This window comes from Cibotium barometz, chromosome 29 (assembly GCF_041138505.1).
Source record: "Cibotium barometz isolate CiBa-2024 chromosome 29, ASM4113850v1, whole genome shotgun sequence".
Lineage (NCBI taxonomy): Eukaryota > Viridiplantae > Streptophyta > Polypodiopsida > Cyatheales > Cibotiaceae > Cibotium > Cibotium barometz.
This window is the reverse complement of record NC_141074.1, coordinates 45,987,715-46,015,259: the sequence shown is the minus strand read 5'-3', so window position 1 is coordinate 46,015,259 and position 27,545 is coordinate 45,987,715. Positions and strand designations below refer to the sequence as shown.

General features: G+C 39.5%; 1 protein-coding gene across 3 annotated transcripts; it reads right to left on the bottom strand.

Moving 5' to 3' along the window:
- Positions 1-18,067: 18,067 nt before the first annotated feature.
- On the bottom strand, positions 18,068-25,617 carry LOC147622257 (Ssu72-like family protein). 3 transcript variants are annotated; one of them, XM_086823369.1, is made up of 6 exons: positions 25,599-25,617; positions 25,445-25,512; positions 24,449-24,895; positions 19,202-19,347; positions 18,971-19,089; positions 18,068-18,653 (listed from the first exon to the last, which is right to left on the bottom strand). In XM_086823369.1, exons 3-6 carry the CDS (start codon positions 24,661-24,663, stop codon positions 18,552-18,554), a joined length of 582 nt encoding a protein of 193 aa, XP_086679495.1. In that variant the 5' UTR covers positions 24,664-24,895; positions 25,445-25,512; positions 25,599-25,617; the 3' UTR covers positions 18,068-18,551. The 3 variants fall into 3 exon arrangements, with proteins under 3 accessions (XP_086679495.1, XP_086679494.1, XP_086679493.1); XM_086823368.1 differs by having other exon boundaries at positions 25,594-25,612; XM_086823367.1 differs by lacking the exon at positions 25,599-25,617 and having other exon boundaries at positions 25,445-25,580.
- Between the last annotated feature and the right edge of the window lie 1,928 nt (positions 25,618-27,545).

The window sequence follows — 27,545 nt, the reverse complement described above, 5'->3', positions numbered from 1 at the left end:
TGTCAAAGTTACTACCCAAGGCCGAAGTTTCAGTGGTATATGAAGAGCTTAGCCCGTGCAGACATCTTGCCCTTTTGGGCTTCCTCTTCTCTCTTTTTTTGTTGTTCCCCTTCTTTCTTCTTTCTCTCTTCCTCCTCCTTCCTTCTCTTTTCTTCTTCCTCCTTTTTCCTTTTCTCTTCTTTTAGATTTTTCTTCTTTTGTGCTTCTGTAATGGATTCTTGCTTCTGTCTCTCCTCCAACTGCCTTTTTCTTTCTTCTTTCACTTTCTACGTCTTTACCTCAAGCAACAACTCTTCATCCACTCTGAGCTTTCTCTTCTTGCTGGCCTTATGAGAAATTTTCCACCATTCCTCCTCATCATCTACATCATTTTCAAAATAACTAAAGGTCACTTTGGTGGGCTTTGAGGATCCTCCACCTTTGCAGTGTTGTCATTTCGCGTGGGATTCTTCGGACCTAAGATCTACAGACCTCGTAGCCTATGTGCAATTGCCCTTAAGTGTGCATGCACCACCATTGGCTGTTTTTCTTTGGCCCATGTGGCTGCTCTCTTTGCCAAATTCTTTTTGTTGATGGCAACCTAGTTGATCTTTTCTCTTGCTTTCTGTAGGTTTTTGAGACACGTCCTCCAGCTTTCCCATGAACATCACATTCTGTAAGAAGAAGACAAATTATTCTTGCTGAGTCTCATCTGCCACGTCCTTTACCTGGTGCATGTTGCTTGTTTTTAGGATCAGGAAACAGTAGGAGGGTAAGAGCTTCATCTACTCTTCCCCCTTTGTGTTGGTGGCTACTAAACCCTTGTCGGGAGCTCTTCGTGAGGTATCGGCAAACAAAGTCCAATTGAGGAGCTTTCTTCATGGGAGAGAGATACAAGGTAGCTATACTATCTGTTGGATGAAATTTTCGAGCCAAAATCGTGTTTCAGGCGCATCTCGACCTCCATTTTTCAGTTTGCATGCATTCACACGGGCATTGCAGGTAAGTTTCGATTCTCTGCAGAACTTTGTTTTTGGAACTGCAGAGGAAGGGCGATTGGTTGTGCAGACACTGTGTGTACTGCAAAGAGGTCTTTAAGTTGCCATTGGGTGTATGTATGCAAATTGAGGTCATTGGTTGTGATAGTTTGGGTGTAGTATAGTACCGCTACAGAGAATACAACAGTTTGTGTGCAGGTCAAACAAGAGTGCTGTTTTTGGTAAATTTGTGTTATAGAGAAGATGTCGAATGATGGAATAAACCAGATTGTTGCAGAGAAGCTTGACAAAAACAACTTCCATGCTTGGAGGTTTAGATTGACAAATTTCCTGATGGGAAAAGGTTACTGGGACTACATTGAAGGTGAACATGAGGAGGCACCAGAGATACTAGAGATTAATCCAACTACTATAGATGTAAAAGAATTCAAGGATTGGAATCAAGGAGCAAGGAAAGTCACGTATTGGCTTTCTATTAGTATTATACAAGACACCATGATTGGGCAGATACAGGATGCCAAGTCACCTAAGTAGGCATGGGACACCTTAGTGAGGCTATATGAAACTAATACTAAGGCACAAAAGATTCAATTGAAGAATGAGCTTCATATTGTGGAGAAGAAAAATATGTATGTGAATGATTATGCCTTGAAGATCAAGGGCATTGTAGAATCCCTTGCATCAATTGGTGTTTCTGTTGATGATGATGATAAGGTGGAAGTGTGTCTACATGGTCTCGAGCCACAATACAAGGCGTTCAAGACATCTATTCAGACTTGAGAGAACATTCCCAACTTCAGAGATTTGGTGTCAATGCTGATCATTGAAGAGAAGAACTTGGGTAAAGATCAACGATCTTCACAAAACAAAAATAGTTCAAAGTAGCAGGCCTTCTACACAAGTGCAGGTAGAGGACGAGGTAGAGGTTGTGGACGTGGCCAAGGTGGTGGCTGAACAGGTAATTAGAATTATGGTCAGCAAGAGCAGCAATAGTCCCAGGATTTGTAACAACAACACACAGGTGGAAGAGGCTAGTTTAGAGTCATGGGGAGTCAAAGAGGTCGTGGTAATTGGCAAAGGCAGCATAATGATACACAAAGCTGTTTTACTATGGTGGACATGTGCAGGCAGATTGCTATAAGAAACAAAGTGACATGCGAATGGAAAAATACAGCAAAACAACTATGCATCCTCTAGCAAAAATAATGAGGATAATGAGAGGTTGTTTGTTATGCAACATGTGGTTAATGCTGTGTTTGGAAATGATGTAGCAGCATGTAAGGATGATGTATGGTATGTTGATTCAGGTGCTTCAAACCATATGACAAGTCATGGTGAGTGGTTCAAGAAAATGAAGAGTCTTGAAAGACCAGGTTTTGTTGAAATTGGGGATGGCATTGCTCACCCGATTGTCCATGTTGGAGATGTGCCATTGTCTATGCAAGATGGTAAGGTGAAGTACCTTGCAGATGTAATTCATGTTCCAAACATTACAAAGAATTTGGTTTTTGTTAGCCAGATGATTGAGCACAGTTTGTAGGTCCGATTTAACCCCTGATGGCTATTATGTAGTAGAAGACGTTAAAGATAAGTGCAGGTCCGCCGTTGCAAAAAGTAATAGTGGGCAGAATGTTTACATTGAATGTAAATATGCCTGAAGTGAGTGCTACAATGTTTGCAAATGGTTTAGGAGTTGTTCCAAATACAGGCATTTGGCATAAGAGAATTGGAAATGTAAATGTACAAAGAATGAAGTCTATGCAGACTAAAGAAATTGTGACAGTGCTACCTAAGTTTAAGGTTGAAGGTATGCAGAAAGTATATGAAGCATGTCAATTTGGAAATCAAACAAAGCATGTATTTCCACATGACAGAAATGTGAGTAGTAATGTACTAGATGTTGTGCATTTAGATGTATGGGGTCCTGCGAAGACTATGTCTATGGGTGGCTGCAAGTACTATGTAACATTCATTGATGACTACACAAGGAAAGTGTGGGTATATTTCATGAAGGAGAAGAGTGAAGTGTTCACTCACTTTCAGAATTTCAGAGTGATGGTGGTTAAAAAACAAACAGGAAAGCATGTGAAGTGCCTAACGTCAGATGGAGGGGGAGAAGACTTCTCCAATGAGTTCTCTAAATTCTTACGAAAGAATGGTATTGAGAGACAATTTACATGTAGATACACTCCAGCAAAATGGAAAACGATTGGATGGTGATAATGTGGCTAGTGGATGGTGCTAATTTAGTTGGAGAACATTACACGCATCAAACCTCTTCTAAGAAGATTTCTTAAAGAAAGAGATTTTTTGGTACCAATTTCTAACAATTACAAATGTCAAAAAAATCAATATAAATTAGTTTTTTGTTATTTTGTGGTTGTTGTGGGGTTTTTTTACTAATGATACAACAAGGTAGACTTGCCTTGGATTAAATGATCCATGATTTGAAAGTCTACTACAAATGTAATGGTTGATCAGAGATACCATTGTACTAGTGGTATTCTGTGTTTGTGTCTGTGAACATAATCATGCTAGGATTAATTATTAAGAAGTCCAAGTAATGGTTCTAACTAATGTGATTGACGTTTGTGACTATAGATGTTAAGCAATGTGAGGGTATACCCATTGAGGTGTCGTATGGATGGTGTGAGCATGGTGTCTGAGTGTGACAATCATAGCACAAAGTATTTATGGCAATGTGCTAATTTTTAATTTATGTCTTGGGTATTATATTTGTAATGGTAATTTAAAATCAATAGTTAGCACATCTTAGATGTGTAGAAAATGAATTTATTTATTGTAAGGTACTACACAAGCCACTAAGGTTACTTTTATAAACGTAAAGGCCTATTATTGGCTCCAAGGGTCAACTTTATGAATATACTATTTAAATACCCACATGATGGAGATTCACATTGGGGGGAAGATTGTACCCAATGCTCTTGTCTTGTTTTTTTTAATCTCTTGTCTATGGTTTAGATTTGTATATTTTTGTTCATAACAATTATTTTTTCCAGCCCCAATGATGTTTCATCTTAAGATTTTCAAAAAAATAAGGTTGTAGCTGTGAAGTAGTACTCATAAAATCTTAGACATGAAACTTTACTTTGGATCCTTTGGTAAAGAAAAAACAAAGAGAAGGACCCTTGGGTAAAGCTAATGGCAAAGGATTCTACATAAGCTTATGCAAGGCAATAGAAGAACCCCATAATGGACCATCCTTTCTCAAAATAGCACCACCTTTTTGTGAAACAAGATGGATAATGAAAAGCTCAAACCTTCATCCCTTCAACTTTTGGAAAAATGGCCTACTCACATTTTTCTTTCAAGTACGATTGTGCTTTTTTATCTCATTGAAGAGTGATTAAGCACTTTATTAAGCTGTGTACTATTTATAAGGGTTACAAAAAAGGTCTTATTCAAAGTGTAAAAAGCCCAATCTCCCAAGTTTCCATTTCATGTTTTCTCCAAACTGCCATTACTACAAAAAAGACCCATTTTTGGAGGTCGTGGTGGTAGGGGCAAAAGAGGGCCTATTATGCTAGGCTAGTCCTTAGTATAATATTCAAGATCAGCTTTAAGCTATGGATTCTACATTGTGTACAAGAAATTATGAAGCCTTGAAATCACCTCCAAGACAAGGGTTTACACATCCAAGTGTTAGCTACAAATTGCCTCTTTCGAAGCACTTTCAAGTTGTTATTTGGAGGTGTTAGAGAGGTCTTCTCTAGAGAACATTTGATAAGAGAAAAGACCAATGTATGGAATTGAATACTAGATGTTCAGACCATCCTCTAGCATCACCGATTGAGAGGAATAAAAGACCAAAAGTCATCCCAACAACATGATGAGGTGAAAGCAAGGTAAGGTGGTACACTTACACAACTTTTTTTGGGTACTTAATAGGTGGTTTAAAAGCTCCATGGGAAGCTCTCAAAATATAAAATTTGTCAATTCAAACAAAAATGATATCATTGAATGGAGTTGCAACTTTTTTGGGGTACTTAATAAAGCTCTCAAAATAATAAAATTTGTCAATTCAAACAAAAAGTATCTCGTCGATATCATCATTCAATGGAGTTGCAAATTCATCATGAAAATGTATATGCAAAACTTCGTGGTAGCTCCTCTATTGCAATTCTCTATTTGATGCTTCCTTGAACAAAATTAAACCTTCTCTATTTTCTACTTCCTTGAACGAACTATGGACACAAAAGTGTTACTTTAGAATTGCATCTTCGTTGAACGATTTAGCTTCCAAGGTATCCTCCTCTCTCTCTCTCTCTCTCTCTCTCTCTCTCTCTCTCTCTCTCTCTCTCTCTCTCTCTCTCTTGTAATAGAAGATATATTACCAAAAATTACTTTACAAATGGCCACATAGCTGCCAGGTGATGTACTAGCTTTCCCTCACTAACTACTTCGAACCACAGGTGTAGCTCAAAGTAATTACTATTCTCTCTCTCTCTCTCTCTCTCTCTCTCTCTCTCTCTCTCTCTCTCTCTCTCTCTCTCTCTCTCTCTCTCTCTCTCTCTCTCTCTCTCTCCCTTCTTCTCCATCATCATCATCTTTTGTGTGTGATATAGGTTATATGCTGAATTTAATGTTATATTACAGTGATTGTTGCAATTGGTTTGCTGCGCAAATGAGGACTCCAACATGCTCTCTTGATTCTTCACGTGAGTATTCTAGGTTTGTCACATTGCCATGTACATATGGCTATTATGGATTGTAGTTAATATTTGGTTGTCTTTTAGCAGAGGGGATGCATTGGCCATGGGTACCTAATCAAGTTATTTGTGCATGGATCAATCCACTACTTGCATGTACTTTTGACTATTGGGCGCTTCAAAAGACCAAAACTTCTATGAGCTTTTCAATGCTTTTAGGTGCTTTGGATTACTAGCAAGCAAAGTGATTATAGGTGCCACTAGTTATATGTACTTGGACTGCTTCTAGGTGCTTCTGGACTACTTTAAGGTGCTTCTAACTGCAATGTGATTTATAAAAAAAATTTACCATAGTTTTGCTGCATTTTCTGAGAATTCTCAAAATTCTACTTTTAAATAAATACCCATAATTATGAAATGTGATAGGAACTCCTCTTTTAAACTAAAATTTTACTATCCATACATAGCATAATTATATTTAAACCTTTTGATTATTCTTAAAGTATTTATTCATCATTACTATATGAAAATACTTACAAAAATATTAGCATAACTCTCCTTCAATATTAAAATAAATTAATATGATTTTTCTTAATCATAAACAAGCGTAAAAGAATTAATCATCATTTTTAACTAGATTAAAATCATAAAAATATTTAATCTTCTTCTCTAGCTTATCAAGCCTAGAGTTTTGATTAGGATAATGAGATTATCATTAAGATCCATCCTTCTAACAAGGATCTAACCATAAAGATGATTAATCTTTCAAAAGGAGAGATTTACTAATTTAAAAAAATATTATAATTAAGCATAAAGTTTAACATTAAACTATTTAAACATTATGAATCATTAAAAAGCTTGATTTCAAGAAAAAACCATTGATTAAAAATCTTCCCAAGAATTAGAGGGGTTGGGAAGAAGATTATCATTGAGAAAGATAGAAAAACACCATGGATTAAGGCTTACCCTTGATTTTTGGCTTGATTCTTTCAAACAGAAGTGAAGTCCACAAAGCAAGCTTGGCCACCAAGATGGGGAGGGTAGTCTCCAAGAGAGGATGGAGATTTGTGAAGCTCCAAAGCTTTCCAAAGTAGAGGTAAAATAGAGGGATAATAAAATTACACTAAAATAAAGATAATACTGGCATGTAAATACACAAAGATGAAAATACAAAATAATGAGAGTCTATTTAAAGATGATGGAGGCCACTAACCAAGTCCAACTAGGATCTAGAGGCTTCCAGCTTCAGTTTGATCCATTTTGGACAAGTTTTGGACTAGTTTAGCTCACTTTTTGATCCAATTTGAAGGAGGAGAGAGGATAGATAAAATATCCCAATTTTTTTGAATTAAAAATGCAAGGTAATGATGAAAAAAAGGTGCCCCCTTCATGAGCCCTTTCCCTCCTTACTGAGGTGTCAAAGTTTACTTTTTTTACTAATAAACCTTAATTTTTAACTAATAAATCCAGTACTTAGTCAACTCTTCATCTTATGTGAGCATTTACTCATTTTTGGGAGATTTTCTTTTATTCTTTGCATTTTTCTTATTGAAACAGTTTGAAGGAGGAGAGAGGAGAGATAAAATATCTTAATTTTTTTGAATTAAAAATGCAAGGTAATGATGAAAAAAAGGTGCCCCCTTCATGAGCCCTTTCCCTCCTTACTAAGGTGTCAAAATTTACTTTTTTTTACTAATAAACCTTAATTTTTAACTAATAAATCTAGTACTTAGTCAACTCTTCATCTTATGTGAGAATTTACTCATTTTTGGGAGATTTTCTTTTATTCTTTGCATTTTTCTTATTGAAACACTTGGACCAATCCTATTGGCCCTTTAGAACCTTATTTGGACCTTAATCAAAAATTTCTAAAAATGTGGACCCTTAGGCTAAGGTCTCTTATACACATAATCAGTTAATTTCTAATGCACATTGAAAAATTCTTTTTGAACTTCTATTTTAGAGGAATTCATCTTAAATATAAGGGAAAACTTTGTATCCAGAAATATCTCAAAATTGAATTACCTCTCTAGAACATTTTCTCTCTCTAAGCTAAAAACAAAGGAAAATACTATTTTGTTGCACTCTAAAATAGGGGACTGAACAGGAGAGCTTATAGATATTTTAGGAGCTCAAGACAAACCTTACATCCTCTCCCACTTCAAAAATGCGAGATGTCCTCATCTCGCAAAGTGGGAGTAATCCTTTACCAGCTCTTCTTCTTTCTCCCAAGCGTCCTCTAAAGTGTAGAACTTCCATATGACCAAAAACTCTCTAAGGACTCTATTCCTGAGAGCCTTCTCCCGAACATCAAGGATTTCTTCCGGTTGGAGTTCCATCTGGCCTTAAGTCTAAGAAGTCAACTGTTCATCATCCAACACATGACTCAGGCTGGTGGGTACATACTTTTTAAGTAAATTGACATGGAATACATTATGTACTTTGAGATGGGGAGGCAGAAGAAGTTCATAAGCTAGATCTCCTACTTTCTTAGTAATGGCGTATGGCCCACAGTATCTTGAAGACAGCTTTTTGTACTTCCCTAGAGATAAAGAACTTCTGTTGGGTCATACACGAATGAAGACCATATCTGCTTCTTCAAACACTCTCCAATCTCTTCTTGTCAACATACTACTTTTGTCTATCCTGGGCAGCCTTGATATCTTTGCGGATTGCCTACATTTGCTGCTCCATATCATCAAGCATCTGTTTAGACATCTCGACCCTGATCAATGGGTTGGACCAAGTTAATGGTGTGAGGCAATCTTGTCCATACCAAAGCTTTGAATGGGCTCATCCTGATACTTTGGTGTGTGATAAGAGGCATTGTAAGCAAACTCCACTAGATGTAAGTAGCTTAGCCACTTTTTGGGTTCCCTGCCCACAGCATGACCGAAGAATATCTTCAATTACTTGGTTTACTCTTTCAGTCTGACCATCTGTCTCTAGATGATAAGCTGTACTGAGATCCAAGGAAGTTCCTACTACTTTGAAACATGCAGTCCAGAACTTTAATGTGAACTTAGAATCTCTGTCGCTCACTATTCTTCTGGGTAAGCCATGCAGCCTGAAAATCTCCTTGAGGAAGACTCTGGCAACATCCACTGTAGAGTAGGTTTCTTTTACTAGAATCAGATGAGCAACCTTGGTTAATCTGTCAACTACCACAAAAATGGAGTTGTAACCTAATTGCACTGACAGTAATCCAGTAACAAAATCCATATTGATACTTCATTTGTGGAATGTCTAAGGGATGCTGCTTTCCTGGCATCTTAACCCTTTCTGCCTTGACTCTTTGACATGTTAAGCACTAATGTACATGATTGAGTACATCCCTTTTGAGTCCTTGCCCAGAAGAAGCTTTTCTTTACAGACATGTAGATCTTTATAAATCCTGGATGTCCAGCTATCGGGCTATCATGGGCTTCCCTCAGAATTTTTCCCTTTATTTCCTCATCATTAGGAATGCATAGCCGATTATTGTAATACATGCATCCTTCATCCCATTTTGCACCCACCAAGGACTCGACTCATTTCCTGATGAGGAGTCTTGCTTTCCTGCATCAATAGGGTAGCAATGGGGACAAAGAATCTATCCTGCATGATCTTCTCTCTTGTTTCAGTGATTAATGGATTTGACACCAATGTTATTGCAAGCAAGGAGGCTTTCCTACTGAGCGCATCGACTACCACATTTTCTTTCCTGGTCGGTACTTTATCTCAAAGTCAAATTCCTGCAGGGTCTGCATCCACATTCTTTGACACATGTTGAGATCCCGTTGGGTGAAGATCCACTTCAGACTTTGATGATCTGTCATCAAGGTGAATCTCTATCCCAAGAGATAATGTCACCACAACTTCAGAGCATAAACTACTGAGAGTAACTCCAAGTCATGGGATAGCATAATTTCTCTCATGCGTTCGGAGTTTTCTGGATTCATAGGCTACTGCATCTATGACATATTTCAGTCTTGGCCTACACGATGATTCTTTTATGCTAGGACCATTTGACATTCTAGCTAGGAGTTTTGAGCTTTTTCGGTGGATACCTTTCATGCCAAATTTACATTGTGGTCGTGAGGATGGGTTTACGAGTTTTCCTTTCGACCCTGGAGCTACTATTTCTTTGGAGTGTCGATCTTTCCTTTTAATCCAGGAGCTACTACCATCTCAGCTTTGATGGTTTGGGATGTATACCATACATATCCTTTTGATCGTAGAGGATATTTGATTAGCTTTATCATCGACACAGTGGTTCCTTATCTTCTCCACTTGCACCAAATTATCGTGGGACCATTGCCTTATATTTTGCATGCCTCGGATTTTCTTTCAATCCAGGCGGTTGCATAGATACCCTCATTATCAAACGGGAGCCCTTTATCCTTTCCATTTAACCCTAGGGGTCATGTGCTTCATGTATGGGTCTTTCGCTACATCGACATTCAGTCATGGATGTGATTTTTGGCTTTTGTACACACATAGCCACTTGTATATGTCTTTTCTTTGGGCATGACCACCCTTTGATTTCGAGGACGAAATCATTATAGGAGGGGATGGTTTGTAACAAAGTAGTTTTCATTGCACATGCACATGGGGAATGGGGCCTAGGCACTTGGGCTTAGGGACATTTACATGTGTACTTTTGGGGGGGCCTTGGGCTATATTAGGTACAAGGCTCATGGACATTGTACCCCTTTTTTATCATTATACTTTCATGAGCGCTCTTACTCTTTTAGAGCTCTAAGCTTCCATGGTGAACTTCTCCCTCTTGAGAAGCTATGTGTGTACTCCATTATGAGTGCAATAGTAGGTGCTACTCCCTATGATTAGTAGAACATGTCTGTACTCCATGCTAATGAGTGCAATCCCCTAGGTTTCCTTCAATGTATTTACTCATCCTCGAGTATATAGTCATCTCTACTCCACGAGTGTAGGGGGGCACTCGATCAAGTCCCCATATACATCATCCCATGCAAGCAATGTCGAACCATCCCTGTAAAGATAACCACATAGATCCTCAACAAAATCACCATGTGTAGAACGTATGGACCGTCTGGCATGGGCATCCCTCTCATTAAATAAGTGTCTAAACTGGCTAGGCAACAACATCTCAAGCTTAAACATCCATAGGTGACATGAATATGATGTGTCATCATAGCATGATGTCGATGAAGAAGGATCTAGAGGTCGAAGCCGCATTGTACCAAATGTATGTATGAACTCGGCAAATGATATGCATCTCCTCACCTAAAATGGTAAATCAAGATGATGGGCATAGAGCCAGAGTGATAGGGTATGAACGGATGCCGCACGATCAGCGCGTTCGGGATGGAGTCGTAGTGATAGCACGACGATCATAGGCGGGGTAGAGTTAGTGATGACGGATCCCCATGTCGTCCGCCAATGCCTAAAAGTGTGAAAACCCTCCCAAATGTGCTCAAAAATGCCACACGGCGTGTGAAAAAAGCACCAATATGCTCAAATGGCCACCCGCACGTGAACAAAGGTCAAAACAATGACCAAAATGCTCAAAATGACTGCCCGCGCGTGAACAAGGGCCAAAACTAAATATAAATCACCACCAAATATCCAAAATAGTGTAAAAATCAATCCACAAGGTAGGGCTCACGAGTGAACACCATCAAAGTGGTCAAAACGTGCATGTGAATGCCAAAAAATACACTAAATGGGAAAAAGTGTACACGCGAATGCCCAAAATGTACCAAATCGGCCACACGGCACACGAACCACCTCCACGAAGCTCAATGCATGTGAAGAAGCTCGAAATAACCTGTGAACATGCCCAAATGGTCATGCATGAATAAAGTCACCAACAAACCCAAGCATGTAAAGACCTCATGCAAATGGGCTATGGGCAATGGAGAGAATGGAAATGACCTATTAATTGGAAAGTGTGGGGGTCACAATGTGAAAAGGGTTCCAAACCCTAAGTTGAGAACCAAAAGGGAAGAAAGAAACAAAACGTGTCCTTCTCCTTCAAACGCAGGCAAAAAAAAAAAACAAGCTGAGAGCTCAAAAGCACTGAGCTCAAGGATGTTGCCTGCTGTAGTTTGTTGAAGCGCTTGCTGAGGCCTCTCCCTCTCCTTCCTCCAAATGCAAGAAAAATAAGTTGAGAGCTCGAAAGCACTGAGCTCAAGGATGCTGTCTACTGGAGTTTACTAAAGCGCTTGCGAAGGCCTTTTTTTGAGAGCATGGGCTGAGCTGCGCTGCTTCCCTCTGTGATAAAGTTATGGGCTTACTACGCTGATTGCCTCTGTGACACTGAGCCGAAATCAAAGGCGATGAAATTCTGGGCTGACTGCGCTGCTTACTGCACACATTGCCTGAGCTTAACACGACTGACTGTGAGCGCTTAACGCGGCTACTGTGAGCTTACGACGGCTGCTCTCAGTTGTCAAAGCGCTCGTTGGAACTCTCTCTGATGAAGGTTACACTGATGAGCCGCTTAAACAAGGCACTGCAGGCAAACGAGGCACAGCAAGTGAAGAAGAGAAAGTTGCGTTGAGCCTCGAAATAAGCAAGCAAACTGTTGAAGCGCTCTACAGATATTGCAGGCAATGCAGCAGCAGCACAGAGGCTTGAAATAAGCAAAGGTACTACTCTAGACACCTTCATGAGCGTGCTATGGCGGTGCCTCGCTGAGCCTAACTCTGCCAACGTTTTTTTTTAACCCTTCTGCTGAAAGTGTTTACTGCTGTGTTAGAGTTGTTGTGTGTGTCTGAAAGTGGGAAAGAAACGCCTGATTGTTGCCTGCACCGAGAGCATAAGGAAACTTGTGATGAACAACACAATGAAGAGCTTTTGAAAGTTGTGCTCTGTCTGCTCACTTTTTCACTGAATGGCTGCTCTAAACGATCTCACAGGTGCTGTTCTGAGATGCTGCAAAGGCTTAAGCTGGAGTGATTTGACTGCTTGTCAATAGACGATCGTTTTGCTGCTTATTGCTTCCTGCTTACTGCTTGAACTTGGACTCTCTTTGCTTGCTTTCTATGAATGTGCACCTTCTCAATGGCCAAATCATAGGAAACAGAAGTAGATGATGATGCGATGAGCTTAAACTGAATGTTGGATGCATTCCATCCAAGCTATCTGAAACCCCTTTCCATTCTTTTCTTTTTTTAATCAGCTTAATGCACAAGCACTGTGCAAAGATTACTTTCTTATTTTGTTTTGTTTTGTAAAAATGTTGGCTGAGCCTTTAGAGAACCAAGCAATGAAGCCCTTGACTGAGCCTTCAGAAAATAAGGCGATGAAGATTTGAACTATCTCTCAATAAGATCATTGTAACTTTTGCATGTACTTGAGTTTCCTTTATTGTAGGGGTGAGACCTAATTGTGTTGGTTGTCTGACCTCTAATGATATAGCAGCAAAAGAACAAAATCCATGCTCTTCAAGCCTATCCCCATCTTCTTTGTAATGTAATCCAACTCATATGTGCTCTATGTAGAGAACAGCATGTCTCTTTTGTCACAAAGGAATTCTTCTTGTAGAGCAGCACCTTCTAGAGTCCAGTTTTGTATCACACCATTTGTACCATCCGATCTACACTTACATCTTGTGCTTGTAGGTTAGTGAACCTTGTGGTGTATGGCGCACCCTGGCTCACTCTAGAGACCTGGGTTCAATTCACAGCAAGGCCATACTTGCAAACACAGTGTTAATCAACAAACTTTTTTTTTCAATTTCTACACTCGAAATTGTAAAGCTTGTACACTTTTGTGTCAACTAGTCATTAACATGGTCTCTGCATAATATTGATGCTTAGATCTATAATAGAACAACCTGTTATACATCTTCTTAATGGAAATGTGCTAAAATGCTACAATCCAAGGTATGTGCTTGTAAACAATGTTTTCTCAACACTTTTCTTGTTGTCTTAACTTGCAATACATCAAGATTTATACTAATATGTGTAGATTTGTACTACTTTAATAGATTTGTAATCTTTGTCTAACTTCTACTTAATAGATTTGTAATCTTTGTCTAACTTCTTTGCAAGAAAGTATCAGGATTAGTAAGATTTGATCAAGAATCACTTACTGTTCTATTTTGCATCAAGATTTGATTTCAACACAAATAACTTTGCATAATCTACAAACTGCTTTGTTCTGTACTGTAAATCTGCAACACAATCATCTTCAACTCTGTTCTTGAATTTTCACAATAAACTGTATTCTGCATACTTCTTGAAATTTCATCGAGCTTTTGTACTTTCTTGAAACCACATTGAGATTCTGTATTTTCTTGAAAATCTATTCAAAATTGCAATGAATTTGCACTTAGCACAGTCCTTTGCAATTCTGCATGAGAAATCTGAGAACCTTGCACATTAATCTAAATACTCTACATAGCAATATGAATATTTTGCACAGCAATCTGTAAACTCTGTACAGCAACCTTGATTTTTTGCACCATAGTCTTCTTCTTGCAATGCTTCTCCAAGAACTCAAGATCTGGGAATCTAAGGTTTGTTCTTGAAGAAACAAGAGCTTAAAGGATTAATATTTGAAACTGTAGGTTCTCTAATCAAGATAATGCAAGAAAATCATTCTAAATTAGTTGCTAAATCTTTGCAAATCTTAATTTCAAAAATCAAGAAAATTTTCAAGAAGATCAAGAAATTCAAGAAATGAAACAATAAAGTGGATTAGGGTTCTAAAAATAGTGTTTAATATAAATTCAAAAATTATTAACATAAATTTTATTGCTAATCTTGTCAAAATAGGAAATTAGCAAATTTGAAGATTGTGTAAAAATTAATTTTAAAAATGATTAACACTAATCAAGATCAAGATAATGCATTTTAAAAAATTGAATTAACAGTAATTCAAAAATGATTATCACTAATCAAGATCAAAAAAAGCATTCTAAAAATTAGATTAAGTATAATTTAAAAATGATTATTACTAATCACTATCTAAGCACGGATCTAAGCCAAGAGCTTTGATACCAATGCAATGAAGGAAACCTAGGGAATTGCACTCATTAGCATGAAGTACACACATGTCTCACTCATCATAGGGAGTAGCACCTATTGCACTCATAATGGATTACACACATAACTTCTCAAGAGGGAGAAGTTTACCATGGAAGCTTAGAGCTCCAAAAGAGTAAGAGTACTCATGAAAGTATAATGATCAAAAAGGGGTACAATGTCCATGAGTCCTATACCTAATATAGCCCAAGGCTCCCCAAAAGTACACATGTAAATTTTCCTAAGCCCAAGTGCCTAGGTCCCATTCCCCATGTGCATGTGCAATGAAAACTACTTTATTACATTTCAAAAATAATTCTTCATCAAGGTTCTCCACCTTTCGAGCTTATCAAGGCTTGCTATTTTGGAGACACAAGCATGGGTTTCAAGAACAAATTGTCATCAACATTCTCCACCTTTCGGGCTTCTTTGACATCTTGTACCTAAGCTTACAAAATCGATTATTACGGGCTTTTTGACACTTGAAGTTGTTGATTCTTACTCCATAAAAATTGGTACAACATATGACTTCATCGAATTTAAAGCAAGGCCATGAGTATTATTCCACACATATTATTTTATTGCTTATCTTAATTATTATCAAATTTTAGAATTTTATTTTTCTTTCTCCATTCCTCATCATGACCCACAACTACCTTCTATTTTGAAGCAACTCCTATTCAAGCTCAATTAAATGAGGAACGAGCTAAGAGAATAGAATTGGAGGAACTAATCTCTAGCAGGAAACGAGCTCGAAGTGTTGAGCCTGAACTTGACATTCGAGGTACCATCAAGGAGACTTTCCGAGAGCAAGGGCAATAAAAAGGAAAGAAAATCAGTAAATCGTAAAGCTTTCACATTCCAAAATTTTGATGGTAAGAAGGATGCAAAGATGATGTTGTCATGGATTAGCTAGCTTGTGATTATTTTTCTAGGGAAGAATTTTTCGAGAAGAATAAGGTTAAGTGTGCTACAAATCATTTGGTCGAAAGTGCATCATTATGGTTCATTATGATGGAATGCAATCAAGCAAGGACGAGAAAGGCCAAAAACTTGGAAGGAGTTCCAAAAGCTCAGCAAAAGGAATTTCTTGCCACCTCAATACAAAGCTAGAGCACGTCAACAATGGGATACGATTCGTCAACTTGGTAAAGACACAGTGTAGGTATATATGGACAAGTTTTAGCAAATTCTCATCCAACTATAAGCCATTGAAAGACTGAGATCAAGGGACCAAAAGCGAAAATTTATTGCCGGATTAATGCCTACTCTTAGAGCGAAGATTTATTGCCAGATTAATGCCTACTCTTAGAGCGAAGATCAATATGTTTCAACCTCATTCTCTATCCACGGCAATCTTTCTGGCTTATAATCTTGAGCGAAAGAATGGAGTTCCAAGGGACAACAAACCACCTCAAGATTCTCATCCTAACAAATTTAAAAAGTTTGTTTCTTTTCGTAAGTTTCACAGGCACAACAATAATACTAAAGGTGTTCTTTACAACAACAATAATCGTGGCGCTAACAACAACAAAAAGGGCGATGACACAAAAAAAGTAAGATTCCGTACCTAGAAATCTGACACACATCACATTTGTCAACAAAAAGGTCATTCGCACCCAATTGCCTAGAGAAGAAGCAACCAACTACACAAGTCAACATGATTGATGGTGTGAGGACGATGCAGAGGATGACGACTTCTCTCTTGAGAAAGGGTGAAAATATCTCTGATGACCCAAGTATGCCTAAACCTAAGGAAAATAAAGTTTCACCTCATATGCTTCTAAAAATGAAAGGAAAAAATAAGTACAAGGAAGTAAATATATTGAATGATGATGGAAGTACGCATGATTTTATTTCCAAAAAGCTTGTGCATGCTTTTAAGTTGAATGCTATTCTTTCAAAGTACAAGATCAAAACTGCTTTTCAAGGAAAAAAGTATACTTACACTAAGGAAGTTAAAGATGTGGTTTTATCTATTGCACCATCATATAGGCAACCTCACAATTTTCTTATTGCACCTTTGCTCTCATATTCATGATGATGTTATTCTTGGTATGCCATGGAGACATGTGCATAATCCTCGCATTGATTATGATTCTCATGACTTATCCTTTGCATTCAATGGTCAGAATGTATACTTGAAAGGGTTACTGTTGATAGTGCACTCCTTAGCCATACTCAATTGGACCTTAACTTTCATAAATATCCAAGTGAACTCTTCCAAAAGTGGAGGTAGGTGAGAAATGGTTTTGGTGGGTGTGAGTAATCAATCCCTGTGCCCTAAAAGGAAGTTTCTTACATAACACTTTCAAAGAGGCCAAGGTAGAAAATGAAATTGTGTTGTAAGCATTGCAAGTGAGCAAAAAATCAAAGGTCAATTGGAGAAAAAATTGTCATTGAACACAAGTCTTTGCTTGGCATGGAAGCACCTTCAAGAAGTGTTTTCCTTTCTACTAGCCCAAGAGACATAAAGTGTGTCTCACCCCCTAAAGATCTATTTGCTCCCTCCCCTTTTTTGGCTTGCCTTGCAAACATAGACATTGTGACAGTTTTTTGGCCCAACCTTTTTTAATCCAAATTTCTACGATCAAATAATTAAAACTTTATTTAAAATTTGTATTCTAAGCCTATCCTTATGTTTGGCTTATCTATACAACGGGCATGGGCATCAAATGTCCCATGAGTTCTTTAAATAAAGCTAAAGTACAGTAAATAAGTTCAAGTAGTCCATTTTATGTGACAAAGGTGTGGCAAACACTTGAAGAAGATAGGTAAGTGAGATTAAAAACAAGCTCACTTCTTTAGCACAAGGTGGTCGATGAAGCCTACAAATGTGAATGGTTTGCATGCTACCAATTCAAACGAACCAAAAGAATGCTCTAGATGCAGTAGAAATGATAAAATGGCCCTAACATGGGAGACTTTCCACCTATGTCAAAGGCAAATGACCAATAAAACTTCTAGAATCATAAGCCGTAACAAGAAGGGGAGGGACCTTCACCATTCACAAACTTTTATTATTATTACAATGTGAGGAGCAAATCAAGGCAATGGCCTTGAAGCAAGCTCGATCCATGAGGGCATATGAGCATTGAACTCCTCTCTTACTTTAACATATATTGAGAGCTCACAACCATAGCCCTATACAATTTGTACATACTCCCAAAACTCCCAAGTGTTTTGAGAAACCATTGAATATTAGTTTCAAGGAAAATCCCCCCACACATCATCCATAAACCTCGCCCAATGCAGCAACACGACTGCATGTGCTAAATCAGCGTTATCCGTTCTCAAGTTAGCCTGCCTCTCTAACCCACTCAAAGGGTTGAAGTGCACAGCTGTTCCTCATGGCTTAAAAAATCAAGCAAACCCCCAACCTAGTTCATTCAAACCAACGTACCATCCTAGCATCATCGTCATATCTTAAAATAAAATTACCCATTCACTCTCAGCCTTTGAATCATCCAAATCAGCCTAAGTAAAACACACAGATGCTGCACCAGCTTTAGTTTGATGATATAGTTGTCATCAATAACATAACTATAGAGAAATGATAGCAAATGCCCATTCTTTGTTTACCATTCCACCAGGACATCTTAAAAAGTACATAGAAGGTTGCAGCACCACATTCTCCATCCAGGTTCTTATCTAGCTGAAACTCTCTATAAACCACAATAATGTGGGATTCTTTGAGACCAAGACAACCTTCTATTGCCACTCTGATGTCGCATCAGCATAACACCCTTCTAGTAGCCGCCTTCTCATTGTCTCACATTGCCGTTGCCATTTTTCTGATGTAAAACACATACACTCTGAACATCTGCGTTAATAGGCTGTGATATCATCAAAAAGTAGCCCAGGGTAGCTGTGATGACAAATCTGTGCCTTCATATCAGACGCTTGAATCAATAGAAGCAGACCGAATAAATAGGTCTTCGTTTGTGTTGTTTCTCAAACCTTTGTATGATGCTATCAATCTCATCCTCCCACGTATCAACCGTCTCAAGCTAAACAAAAAAAAGGCAACCTGAATTAAGTGTAAACAAGGAATTTGAATTAAGGGTAAACAAGGATAGGCAAACAGCCTATTATAATCTCTCTCTCTCTCTCTCTCTCTCTCTCTCTCTCTCTCTCTCGTATCGGCCACATGGCTACCTTTTCATCAACATATGTTCATAGTATAGGTAGCCAGTTTCTCTTTTCTTTTTTTTCCCATGGATCAATATTTTCATGGAGCTATTGTATTATTTTCTGATCTCATAGACCCTTCGGGTCTTTTGAAGGCATTAGTATAACAAACTCTCTCTCTCTCTCTCTCTCTCACCTGTCGGCAAAAATCAAGAGCTAATCTCGCTCCAACTGCTGCCCCTTCGTGATTGTCTTTCACGTCAATGTTAACAACCAAAACACTTTTCATCAATCTTAGATCTCGATTTTGCAGGTCTGCAAGTTTTTAAACACAAGGTTAATCTCCCTTCAGTGAAGATTAAAAGAGTATATAACACCCCAAAAGCCAGCTTTTGCAGAAAAAAACAGCAAGGAATCCCAGCATTACCTTCAATGACCATGTCAAAAACTCTCCCTTCGAATGTGAAGATAACATCAAACACGCCATCAGCTGCATTCTCTTGCCACCGTTGAGGTGCTTCCTTGACACTAAGATTTCGCCTCAGCATTTGCAGGAGCCCATTCCTCTTGTATCTGTGTTAATTAAGGCTCAACAGCATATTTGCATCAAAACAATGCTAATAAAAAAACAGATTTTGCTATCAACAGCACCACAGCAACTGACCACCTATATTACTTCAAAAAATTCCATCAAGCTGCTCACGTTTTTAGCCTTGAGATGGTCATGTCATCAGAATCATCAGTGGCTACTAGCGTTCTTCAAAACACACACATTATAAAAAAGGAGCTCACATATGGGGCACACCAAGGATCCACCAGCTCTAAGTCACAAGATGAAATAAGGCAATGTAAAAGGAAGACGTGATAAACACCAACCACCAACTGTAAAATGACTACATCGCAGAGTGGCTGTTGGGTGATCCCCTTGCTTGACAGCCTGAAACCAGGCCATTTTCTTCAGCTACTCCACCCAGCTAGAAAGAGAGATCCAGCCACAGGTGAGCGAGATTGTCCCCCATGCCCAGCACACACCTTTGGTAGATACACAACATAACTGCCCCAACATGGCAGGATTTTTGAAGCAGCTTCAGTCCCCATAGGATCGCTTAACTCCATGGCCTACCACTCACAAAGGTCTCGTGGTGGGGACTTGGCTTGCCACCATAGACCACCTAGCAGGCTGCCGCCGCCATGGGCCCCCCACAAAGTCTCAGAGCCACTTCCTGTGGGATTGCCTGGCTGCTCAGCAGGTCTTGCACAGGATCCTGTGCTTGCTCACCTTGGACTGCCACTCTGACCATAATTTTCACTCGGAGTGCTGTGGTGTGGATAGGCCAGACAGCTTAAACGCAAACCAGCCTCCCTAAAACCAAAGCTACAAAAAATAAATAAATAAATAATGCAAGGATTTGTATCCATATGAGGCCACAGACCGGTTCTTGAACATGATCCAAACAATGATGATCATTATAACCGGCAGGGCAGAGGGGCGCTGCTGGTCTCAACAAAGATTGGAGCGGCTGAATAACAAGATGATTGCTGATGCAGGCTCTTCATGCACTTGAGATGTGGCCCAGCTCAAAGCTGTGTTCATAATATGCATGCACAAGGAGACGAGTAGAACTCTGGAGGAGTTTGACAAATCAAGAGCAGAGCTTTTGGGGGGAGACCTGCACAAAAACAGATAGAAATGTCTTCCCTTGTAGTAGCGGAGAGCACCGAACACTCAGCAACTGGCAGCAAACAAAATTAACCAGGTTGTATGAAACTTCTGATACACACATTACATATGGGTCTGTCACGCCTTCCAAAGGTTCCTAATCCCAAAACGAAGAAATTCATTGCACACGTACAAGTGTTAGGAGGCATCAGGTAAACCAAAAGGGTTAACAAAGTATGCTCCAATGGGGGTTCAGATAGTTCAAAAGAGACTTCAACGAGGGGATGTCTCACACATAACGTGGACAAAGTTCAGAACATATGGAACATGGCATTTGGAATGTTCCAAATGCCAAAACTCATCCCGAAACAATCTTAAGCATAAGATGCCTATGCCAAAGTTTAGACAAACAAAGATAAACCATAAGCAGTGCCCACCCAAAAGTCACCGACTCACCACCAAGGTTGCACTATCCTCCTGATGAAAAGCATTGAAGAACCTCAGATTCTGAAGACACAGGTTGCAACATGCTTCTTCCCAATCTGATAAGAGAAATCAGGAGCAAGTCAGTGGAAAAAAGGGCCAGGATTGTGTGTTGTCTTTAAACTCCAAGTGACGTCACAGAATAGCCTATACCATACAGGCATGTCTTGCAGTTTGTTGGCAGTAAAACGAGAGGGGAGAAATAACAGTCTTCAAATCATAACTAGTGAAAAACCGAGAATGGAAATGGAAACAGGAATGCGAATGGAATTGGGATTTTTAATGGAAAAAAACGGGAAGCGCCAAATCAGCAAGGGAGGTACAAACTAAGGAAGAAGAGAGGGAGCTGGAAGGAGCAGGAAAACCCCCAATTTTCTCCTTGAAAGATCAGGGACAAAAAACTTTCAAATAGCTACAACTGATTCTGGTCACTATGCACCTTCACTATAAGATCTGGTTCACCAGTGGGTCCCATGCACCAGTTCATGACAGGAATGCAAGACAATGATGATTGTACTTAATTAAATGAAGCATGGAAAGGATAACAAGATTTCAACATCATGGGCTCCCTTCACGTCCAGAATAAAGAAAATCGGAGGCAAGAGGAGGAACGTACGCTAAGTATAGAAACCGGTTGAAGAAAGTGATTGTAAGAAGATGGGTTTAACTTGAACACCACACACTACGCCAGCACACTTCCAACTCTTAATTTACTGACCAAGATACTGTGATCACAGACAACAGGGAATGGCTGCCACAGGAGAGCAGTAACAGTGAAAAACTAGGCCACAGACGGCTATAAAATAATGGAAAAATAAAAAGTAAACCCTGTAAAGGAACAAAACAAACATGCATGGAGCAGGAACAAGGACCATTGGTAGAAAAACCATATACAGATGCGGAGGTTCAAAGAAAATGCTTGAAATGGAAACCAAAATAACAGAAAGCCAGAAACGGTAGGGGGAACGGCTGAAATGACTGAAATGGGCCATTTGGGAAATGGCTGAAACACGTTTCAGACCTGCAAACACCGTTTCAACCCAACCACATTTCAGCCATTTCCAGACTGACGAGAACAAAAACAAAAGTTTATCCAAAGTTCGCACAAATATAACAGAAAAATTGCAATCCAACCTCACATTGCACACGGGAATTATGGAGACTGAGTATAATAACAAAAATAATCTTTTGGGAAACAAAAAGGTTGTTTCCTGCATGGCAGAGGGCTGGCAGAGGGCGAGAGCCCCATGGAGCTCGGCCTGTGTCACTCCAATGTGAAACATAGACCTGGCTATAGTGAATGAAGGTTATCACTAAGGGCGCATCCAATCAGATGTACTCAATTCATCTTGAGCAGTTCAAAACTGCGGTAAGTTCAAAACTACAACGGTAGTGCTCTAGCGGCGTCAGGCTCATTAGAGACAAAGGGCCTGGTTGGAAAATATTAGCCTGCAAAGTAACTAACATCCACTACACTTACTAACATGACAGACACGGACGGTGACACCCAAAATTTTGCACTACTGAATCTCAAACTTGCAGAAGCACCAAAAGCTCCCATTAAATATGATGCTTCCATTCTATCAGCTAGACCCTTTGTATGTCCAGGCATTGTTGCCCACTCGTCCAAAGTTGGGGAAGGGGCATTATCTAGCAGATGACTTGGTTTTTTTTCAAGATAGATGATCAAGCAAGGTAGTTAGAACCAATCGGTAAAATATGAATAGGTATAATATGTACGACATGTGATACCTATTCATATGGGCTGGATGCTTCGATATAATATGCCACACTTTCTCTAGTTTTAAGTATTATAAATATAATATACGGTATATAGTTGTGTACACAGTGTGCATACAAGCTGCATAGGAAAGCATACAGGATGCATGGATGAGGCATATGGGCTGCCTAATAAGGGGTGGGACAAACACAAACTTCAAAATCATATCAAAGGTGGCCCATTTTGTACAGCGTACGAAACGCCATGTACATTATGTGTGGGGTACACAAAGTACCGTACAAATCACATGGTTGAGTGCAAGTACGGACTGCAACTCTGTAATCAAGTGTAATCTCTACCTGCCCATCTGAGGTTGAATATTGATCTCGTAGCTAATCTTACAGGTGGCTTCATCTCTATTATCATAGTCAGTATTTGCAACAATGCTAAGAGACAATCATGATTCACAAGTCACAACCCACTGCTTTACAATATGTAAAGAAAGTAGTAACGGCCAGGAACCCTACTAGCACTTCAGGTGAAAAGGAAAAAGGTTGTGGAATACCTGCATGGTTACGTGGAAAAAGATGTACAACTAAAACAAGAAGTAATGCATTCCTTAAGATCAAAGAGGTACACATAATGATACCAAGTGGAGAATCTTCAACCCCCCAAGGAGAACAACTCTGACAAGCCCACCAGTCAAGGCGCACTTAGCATGCACACTCCAGGTCTGGATGATGTAAAAGTGTACAGGAATTTACACATAAGCCCCCACCCTTAAAACATGGAAACATCTGGACTACAGATGGACGGGCAATTAAGCCCCTTTCTGCCCATACAGATATGCCCTCATGTGTAAGGGCCTAAGATTCGCACAGGCATTCGCGATACACCCACTAGAACTTGACATAAAAAGGAGAATAAAATAGTGTCATCTGTAGACTATGGCACACCGCCTAAGTCCTTGTAAGATAACATTTTCCGTTGCTGGGAGCTGTACCCTACTGCCTTAAACCAAAAAGACAGATCTGGTGGAGGTTGCCAGCTTCAGTTCACTATAGATGTATAAAAACCAAATCTTTGCCTTGAAGTTAACCAAAGCAATGGGTGTGTGTGTGCAGGCTTACGACACCAAGAGAAGCATGATGAAAGAAGCATCTACGCAAACCGGATAGAAAATAAAGACAGGAGTTATGAACCACACCTCGAGCTTATACTCAGTAGTACAGGTATGCTATGTTGAGAGCAAGGTCTCAAAAGTTAACGATGAGTTGAGAGGATGCATAGAGTGGGTATAGGACAATCCTCCAAGTCACCAGAACAAATCTTGGCCGCCTCCATTGGGGATGGACAGGCAATCTTGCCCATTCAGCTGCTCAACCTTCACCAGGGCCCACCCATCGGGGATGGATGGGTAAGATTGCCAGTCCAACTGCCACCCATTGCAAGGGCAAAGACTGTTCTGAACCCAGCCATAGTATACAACATAAACAACCCTTTCACCAAAATTGGCACCACATATCAATACAATTCGAGGAAACATTCAGAAAATTGCACAAATGTGACACCACTGCGCAAATTTTGGCTTTGAAATGCAAAAATACGTTTCTTACAATGACACACAAATCCATACACAGTTAGATAGTATGTTCTTACAGCTAAAGAAAAAAAATATAACAAATACATGGCAAATAATACAATGTGCAGTGTCTCAAATTTAGCACTTTACAACCAGTAGTAGCTGCTCAGTCACACCACATCCACACGCGTTCCTCGCACAACTGCATCCATGGTCAGGGAAAGGATACAACTCAGGGTCCTTGCGTTTGAGGTCCTCGAACATAGCTCGATAGGGCGTGCCAAATTTATAGATGTTGGGCTCTCTGATCGAAGGTCCTGGCAACTTGACATGTGCACCGGTGCCATAAGAGCTCACATCAAATCCCCTCTTCTGCAAGAGAGCATGTGCTTCCATACTCCGGTTTTGGTTGGAGGCGCATACCATGGCATATCGCAGCCTCATATTATCCTAAATGTCCTGTGATTTAAACTGCAGTGTTTCTTCCAAAGGGAACTTCCGTGCTGTCAGAATCCCACATGTCAGCTGTTCCAATGCAACCTAAATCTGCCTTGAAACACCACCACGAAGGCTGCACTGGAAGGCTTATTACGGCAGCAGCAGCCCAAGTGATCTTGATTTAGGATTCTCTCATTCATCAGACGATGGAGGGTTAAGGCTGGAACAAACCTGCAGCCTGCTGACGAAATTACCTTTCAGGATTTAGACTCTGTATTCTAGCTCTTTTCAAAACAGGAAACTAAAGCAGTATTTCATTTTACAAAAGAGCATTAAACAACCCAAAAAAAAAAAAACCTGTCTTCCAACAGAGCCAGACCTTGTGTGTGACCTAAAAGGCCATGGTACCTGATCCATAAGTAGAAAAAGTCCGTCTACCCGCTCAGGAAAGGCAGACTATACGCTAAATCCAGAAGCACTAGGAAATTTAAGCTATTAACTCCTGCACAGACAGTCTTTGTGGCTACAGAGGAGGGGGAAACCCATCCTGTTTGGAGAGAAAAGCCAGACTAAACGCCACAGACAGAATTCAAGCTTTTCCTATGAATAAAAAGCAAGACAAGACACCATAGCCAGAGTTCCAGCTTTTCCTATGTATTAAAAAAAGCCAGCGTAAATGCCATAGACAGAAACCCTAGCAAATTCAAGCTTTTTCACTTTGTGAACTGATCATTTGTAAAGATTCACAACCACAGAAAACAGGACAAAAATTATATGTAAAACCCACCTGCGGTAATTAACCTGACCCCAACTCGTCTGCACAGACAGCGTTCTTGCTTCAGTTGGTTGAAATCCCTGAAGAAACCCAATAAGCTTTTAAACAGGGGAAGCTGACAAACACAACTTTAGGTCTTGCCTTCCAGCTTTTAAAATCACCTTACGTGTCATATTCTAGCCCGTTAGATCTCAATGTTCCACCCACCATGAGTAATTAATTGATCATGCACACATTGCTAAAGCAAAGACGAATATATGTTGCCCCAAGGGTGTATTAGTTTGTTTTTTTTGCAATAAGTATATATATTTATATTGACAAGGCAAAAGCTCTCATTTACAACAAATCTGCTACCACGTCTATTCTATTTCTAATCTCTATTAAGTAGAGCACATATTTGATCCCGTCTCTCATCCTCCCATACAAAAGAAGACATCTCCCAAGATATGTTGTAACCCAACTGCATATACAAGCCACAAGTAGAGTGTCACAAGTGCATCCCTTAGGAGTATGCTCTTCAAAGTAGTCACCTTTAGACCAAACTTTCACCACTCGTCTCTTGCCTAAAGGGTTTTCAATTAAAGCCAAGAAAGTATACACTGGTTGCTTCTCCTTTTGGTACCACGTCCTAGTTTTGGGCCCAAATTTGGGGAATTTGGTCTTCACATCTTTCCAAGTGTAAACCTGCCATATTTCAGCAAATGTTAGGGTACTATATCCCATCAACTAGGGCCTGCATCAGCTTATCCCTACCACTGACTTAGCAAACAAGTTATCATTCAGCTTATATAATATACATACCAACAATAGTGCACACATTCGAATATCATCTCTGACACTTATATAATATACATACCAACAATAGTGCACACATTTGAATATCATCTCTGACACATCCATCCCCTAACTAGACCCTCTTTGAAATATCAGCGAATTCCTAGAGTTCCAAATCCCCCACAAACAACAATACCTTAGTAACTCCTCCCCCGTTAGTCAGCCTCCCTAGTAACCAGTCACCCCAAAATCCCTTGACCTACAAGCTCCCATCCACCATTCAATGTTTTGTTGATGATTCTTTGTTGTTTTTGAAAGCTGATAATGAGAACGTTATTAAGAAGGGAAAATTTGTAAGGCAATTGGGGGTGCCTTTTAGGGTTGGAGTGACTAACAAGGAGCTGACCAATTGGACAATTGAAAGGTTCTGTGGCAAGTTGAAGAAATGGGAAGGGATCAGAGTTCCATTTCATGATAAGATGGCTATTGTTAACACAGTCCTTAATGCCTACATTATGTTCCTCTATCCTGTGGTGGTAGAATTTAGAAAGTGCCATTGGAAAAGGATTATGGCCCCAATCAGAGATTTCATTTGGAGAAACTGCAATCATGGTATGAAGGCATCTGCATGGCTGGCTTGGGATAAAGTTAGCTTGCCCAAAAAGGTGGGAGGATTAGGGATTGTGCATTTTCCCACTCATGATATGGTTAGGGTTGTAATTAGCCTACCTAAATGTCTTCAATAGGAAAGATTTTGGACTAGGATTCTAAAAGAGGTTGTGGAAGTATCTGAGGTTCAACTTAAAGGCAAGTGGATTGGGTTCAACTTAAAGGCAAGTGGATTGGGTTCAACTTAAAGGCGAGTGGGTTGGGTTGGATTGGAAGGATAAGTTGTTGTCTTATGCTCCTTTGAAAATTGCGAATTTCCCCTTTTGCAAGTTTCTATGCCTGAACTAGAAAGAGGCGATGGGGTTCATAAAATGGGATGGGTGTACTAGGGCTTCTAGGAACTCCTTTTTTAGCCTAGGTATTTGGTGGACCCACAGATTTAACCCCCCTTTGGCTCAACTTAATGTAAGAACATCTAGGAAGTTAAACAACAGAGACTAGGAGACCTCTGGGACTTCTCACAAGTGGGCTAGAAAGAGTTGCATCAAATTAGGGGGGAATTCGGAATAAATCAGAGTGAACTATAGATCATAAATTATGTGTTAGAAGAGGTTGAGAAGGGCTGGATTTCTACTACTTTACAATGGAGCCTGTTGGATGCATGATTGGGCCTAGTTCAATGGGGTCAAATTGGACAAAATTACTACCAAGGCTGTATATGAGGAAATGA